The following is a 5,859-nucleotide window of genomic DNA, read 5'->3' on the forward strand; positions in this document are numbered from 1 at the left end:
AACAATTATGGCACAAACTAGCAGCCATTCCAGCCATTCAGCGGGTCACGCTGTATGGCAGAGGTGGCGGCATGCACTTTAAAGTGCCAGTGCGCCTTCCAGCCATAAAGCAGGACGTGCCTCGCTCTATGGCGGGGTGCGGTGGCATGCACTTTAAAGTTCCGCACGCCGGCACTTTAAAGCCATGCCGGCGTGGCGGCATGGCTTTAAAGTGCCGGCATGCCGGGCTGGGTGAGTCCTGGAAGATGGGTGGGAGATGGCACAGGCGGCCGGAGCCCCTTCTGCCACCGCCGCTGCCTCACTCCTCCTCGTCTTCCTCATCCTCAAGCGGTGACAGCGGTGGCCATGTCTCGCAGAGTCACTGCAGCATCTCCGGCATCAGCGGCTGCTGACCATGCCTCCTACCTGCTTCCTTCGCCACTCGAGAACACCACTTCAGACGGGCAGATTGGGACTTTGTACAAGAGTCTTGAAGATTTATTGATCAGGGTAGATGAGTTTGTGGAAATGCTGGACATGATTAGAAATAATTCTTCTCAAGTAATTAATGAAAGTGCGCCACATATTCATGGAAAGGCAATGGAAATGAAGAAGCTCTATAGAAAGATTGACAAACTAGAGGCCTTTGTAAAAATGATTGGTAATAATGTGGCTGGAATGGATGAACAGATCATAAAGGCAGAATCAGACCTTGGAAATTTTCCAAATACGTTAAAGAAATTATTGTACACAATCAATGTGCCATCTTTTTTAAATAAATCATCTTCATCAAGGCAAAATCAAGCCCTGTATGAGCCACTTGATCTCTTCAAGACTGAAGACTACTTTCCTTGTCTTGATCAAGGACAACGTATGTGATTTAACTGGAAGCAGTAACATGTAAAGGAGAGTATTATCAGTAAGATCCATGCTGGTCTTTAGATTGTTGCTGCACTTTTTTCTGGAAAATTACAGTGCCTTCTTTGTGTGTCCCAGTTTGTCTTCAAGCTCATTTACTTCAGCTGGATTTTCTGTAGAAATAATATACTAGTATGATACTCGTCCCCCACCTCCTCCGTCCCCGCCGCTGTGTCCAACAGAGACGTCTCGTGTCTATGGTGGACATAAACGCGATACGCCTCTGTCAGGGAAAGTGGCGGGGATGCTGCTTCTTGCCACCACCGCACTCTGCCGCCTCGTCCCCCGCCTCCTCCATCCCCACCGCTGTGTGCGACAGAGGCATCTTGCATCTATGGCGGACATAAACGCGAGACGTCTTTGTCGGGGACTGTGGCGGGGATGCTGCTTCTCGACGCTGCCGCACTCTTGCCTCACCAACCGTAAACCCCACCACATGTCACTGGTATGTATGTATGTGTACACACACACACACACACACACACACACAAACACAAAGTTCCACAATAATGGCCAACGTTTCTCGTTGAAGGCTACATTGTGTGATTGATGAGCAGCTTTGAGGAAATGAACTGCAGAGATGTGACAATGACAATCCTGCTTGCACGGTCCCTGACAATATGAGCCTATGTTCCTAAACAAATGAAGCCAAACAAGCAAATGATGCAGCAAGCAAATAAAGCATCTGTCCTTTGGTACATAATGATGCTGTTGAGTAACATGTACAATTAAAGAGTTGTTTTTTGGGCACAACTGGGATTGTGCCTCGCATAAATCTGCATGCTGGTTGTGAATTCTTGATTGCTGCAGCAAAACTGAAAGCTAGATGGAGACTTGTTGAACATCTGTTTTGCTGTTATTAATTCTGTCTCCACTGTGCCATTCAGTCCCAGTATCCTCTGCTTCTACAACAAATTGTATCCAGGAGAAAGGTTTGGGTGGAAAAAGGTGAAGAGATATATGTGTGGGGGAGGTATCACACATCACTTTATTTCATAAAATTTATTAGAATCTTTCTTTCCCCATATAGATAGATAGATAGATAGATAGATAGATAGATAGATAGATAGATAGATAGATAGATAGATAGAAATAGATAGATAGATAGATATAGATAGATAGATATAGATATAGATAGATATAGATGATATAGATAGATATAGATATAGATATAGATATAGATATAGATATAGATATAGATATAGATATAGATATAGATATAGATATAGATATAGATATAGATATAGATATAGATATAGATATAGATATAGATATAGATATAGATATAGATAATTAAGTGCATTTAGTTAATACTGGCTGTCATGAGAGATAGATAGATAGATAGATAGATAGATAGATAGATAGATAGATAGATAGATAGATAGATGTAGGTAGGTAGGTAGGTAGGTAGGTAGGTAGGTAGGTAGGTAGGTAGGTAGGTAGGTAGATAGATAGATAGATAGATTGATTGATTATAGATTATAGATATAGATATAGATATAGATATAGATATAGATATAGATATAGATATAGATATAGATATAGATATAGATATAGATATAGATATAGATATAGATATAGATATAGATATAGATATAGATATAGATATAGATATAGATATAGATATAGATAATTAAGTACATTTAATTACTACTGGCTGTCATGAGAATGCAAAACATGTGTCAGCTCTCTTACAAAAGTGGAACTGGTCAGAGGGTGTTAATGCTGCCCAGAAGATGCTTCCTTTTGAGAAATGAAGAAGAATGTGGATGTCTCATTTCTGTATATGGAATTTACACTGTTGATGACTATGTTGTCTTATTTGCTTGCAAATCTCTATTCTCTCTAAAGGCTGTTGTGTTGTAGCACAATAAACACATGCCAACCTTTTCATTGGAAACTTTTAGCCAAATTTAGATGGAAGTTATATCATTAGTGTCAGCAATAAGATACTCTGGATCCAGAAAACATTTCCGAGAATTATATACTTTAGGTAATATCTGTCCATTACGTTATGGATAACCATCACGATTAGTGCAATTTCTAAGCACTATTGTGATAATTTGCTTAATATGGGGAAATGAGTAAAAATGAACTCCCCAGACCCCGAACCAAGTTTTAGATGCATGTACAAATGCACTTTTCTCCTGAGGTAGAGATCCACAAAAAGAAATGAATATTTCTTCTTCATCTAGATATTGTACAACAGCCTGATGTTTGGCTTCTTCATTACAGGTAGTCCTTAAATTACAATTGTTTGTTTAACAATGGTTCAGTGGCTTTGGAAAGCTCACATTTATGACCGGTGGCAATGCCCTATGGTTACATGATAATAATTTGCAACCTTCCCAGCCAGTTTCCAGCAAGCAAAGTCAACCGGGAAACATGGATTTGTTTAATTACCACTTGATTTGCTTAACAATTGTAATAAAATGGTCCTAAAATAAGTTATGATCACACAGTGACTCACTTTATGACTTCATTAACTTACAATGGAAATTCCAGTCCTGATTATGGTTATGATAAATCAAGGACTTTATGTAATGTCAGGTTTCAGGAGAAAGCACTAACTTCGTTACAAGATGTTTTTCATGGTTTTGTAGCACTCTAAGTCCAGTTTACTTAGGGAATTACTGAAGAATGGGAAGACTTAAATCTTTTTCAGCCTTTCTTTAGTTATTTACCCATGAGCAGAATTTTCTGATGACTTGAGTTTTATCCACTGTGTCCGTGACTTGCCCTCGTTGTAATTGATGTAATTTTATCCCACAATACACAGTATTACTCCACAAAAAACATGGCTGGAATAAAGAGAGCCAGGACAATTTATCTTTATGCTAGTTGTTCTTTCCATTGATTCAATAGGACTGGGGTTCTCCTAGGACAGCTATTGAGAAAAGTCCCTTTGTTCATCCTGACCATATATAACTGTAGATATTAAGGTTCCCCTCGCACATGCGTGCTAGTCATTCCCGACTCTAGGGGATGGTGCTCATCTCCATTTCAAAGCCGAAGAGCCAGCACTCTCCAAAGACATCTCCTTGGTCATGTGGCCGGCATGACTAAACATCGAAGGCACATGGAACACTGTTACTTTCCCACCAAAGGTGGTCCCTATTTTTCTACTTGCATTTTTACATGCTTTCTAACTGCTAGGTTGACAGAAGCTGGGACAAGTAACAGGAGCTCACTCCATTACACGGCGCTAGGGATTGAAACCATGGAACTGCTGACCTTCTGATCGACAAGCTCAGAACACACACACACAAACACACACATATACATATACACATACACATACACATACACATACACATACACATACACATACACATACACATACATATAATCCAAAGCTCTAAAATGTGTGGTTGAACTTTCTGTGGAAACGTAGTAGGTTTATATCATCTGCTTGACTGCAGAAATGGTCATTTTCTTCTCCTTTTGCTCCTCAGTTACAAATTGGTGTCACCAAAAGTTACCTTAACATTTCATATGCTACATTGGATCAAGAGTCAGTTATGGGCTGTGGTTAGCATAGAGCTTGTCAATGGAGGTGGTTCTGGGCAGTGTAAGTAAATAGTTCTTCTTTGGAATCAGTGGTTCATGTCTCTCATGTTAATCCTTCCTGCTTCTTTTGGTAACTGATTCCTAACTTAAGAATGAATTAAGTTAAAGATGGTATGTGCATTGGATAGTTCATAGAATAGCTAGCATGTGGGTTACAAAAAAAAAGAAGAAGACAGTGGTACTGCTAAATGACCAGACTGCCCAAGTTATCTAAAATAATATATTCTACTGTCTTTTCTATAAGATGCTCAAGGCAGCATACATTAAATCAATCACCATATTTCATCCTTAAAACAATTTTGTGAAGTGGATGGAGGTCACCTCTTGGGGTAACTCAGATATAAACCACCCCCATTAGCTATTTCTACTTTATTGTAAAGCTACATTGACAGATTAGTTCAACTCTGAAAGTACAATTCTGTCTCCCATCTTCATTAAGGTAAAGGTAAAGGTTCCCTTTGCACGTATGTGCTAGTCCTTCCTGACTCTAAGGGGTGGTGCTTATCTCCATTTCAAAGCCAAAGAGCCAGCGCTGTCCGAAGATGTCTCTGTGGTCATGTGGCTGGCATGACTAAACACTGAAGGCTCACAGAACGCTGTTACTTTCCCACCAAAGGTGGTTCCTATTTTTCTACTTGCATTTTTACATGCTTTTGAACTGCTAGGTTGGCAGAAGCTGGGAGCTCACTCCGTTACACTAGGGATTTGAACCACCAAACTACCGACCTGTCTGATCTACAAGCTCAGCATCTTAGCCACTGAGTCACAGCATCCCTCCCATCTTCAGTACAGCCCAAAAAACTAGGGATGGTCCCTTCTAAATCTCTTGACCCATCCACTATCCAGCTGCAGCATATGCTATCTCTTATCTGTCTGTTCCTTTTAGCATCTCTTTGCCCAGTCTCCCAAAGTCTTTCTAACATGGAACCTAAAGTCTTGTCCTCTCACAGAATACTACACAGTGAGGGGGGGGGAATAGTCAAAATCAACCAATAATGATATTGATCCTCACTGAGACTTGTAATAATGGCATTAAATTGGCCAGAGACTGCTTTGCTAAACAACAGAGCTATTAATGTTCTCTGTATGTTTCGATGTACTGTATAGAAATGTTGTAATATAATTGCACAGAGCTGTAAAACGAGACTGTGGGCTGATTTTTTTCTGAAGACAATCTGAAATCACTTTTTTTCTGTTATAAAAGTTATATTTGGAGCAGAATCATACAGTCTCTTCTTCGATGGATTGAAGTTGATGCTACTGGTGAAAAAAAATGACAGAACTGGGAATTGGGATTAATTAGGTTATTGTACATTCCACAGATCAGGATTGATAAAACAGATATGCACTGCTGGACAAACGATTAATTAATTAATGGCATTATTAATTTAC

General features: G+C 39.8%; 1 protein-coding gene across 1 annotated transcript; it reads left to right on the forward strand.

Annotated features, from left to right (window-relative positions):
• Window positions 1-219: 219 nt before the first annotated feature.
• LOC116511689 (biogenesis of lysosome-related organelles complex 1 subunit 4-like) lies at window positions 220-858 on the forward strand. The gene has a single exon (XM_032221860.1). The coding sequence runs from the start codon at window positions 220-222 to the stop codon at window positions 856-858; it is 639 nt and encodes a 212-aa protein (XP_032077751.1).
• The last annotated feature ends 5,001 nt before the right edge of the window (window positions 859-5,859 follow it).

This window comes from Thamnophis elegans, chromosome 7, assembly GCF_009769535.1.
Source record: "Thamnophis elegans isolate rThaEle1 chromosome 7, rThaEle1.pri, whole genome shotgun sequence".
NCBI lineage: Eukaryota > Metazoa > Chordata > Lepidosauria > Squamata > Colubridae > Thamnophis > Thamnophis elegans.

Excerpts from the sequence above, each read along its gene's own strand:
- LOC116511689 (XM_032221860.1), top strand. The coding sequence starts at position 220 with ATGCCGGGCTGGGTGAGTCCTGGAAGATGGGTGGGAGATGGCACAGGC.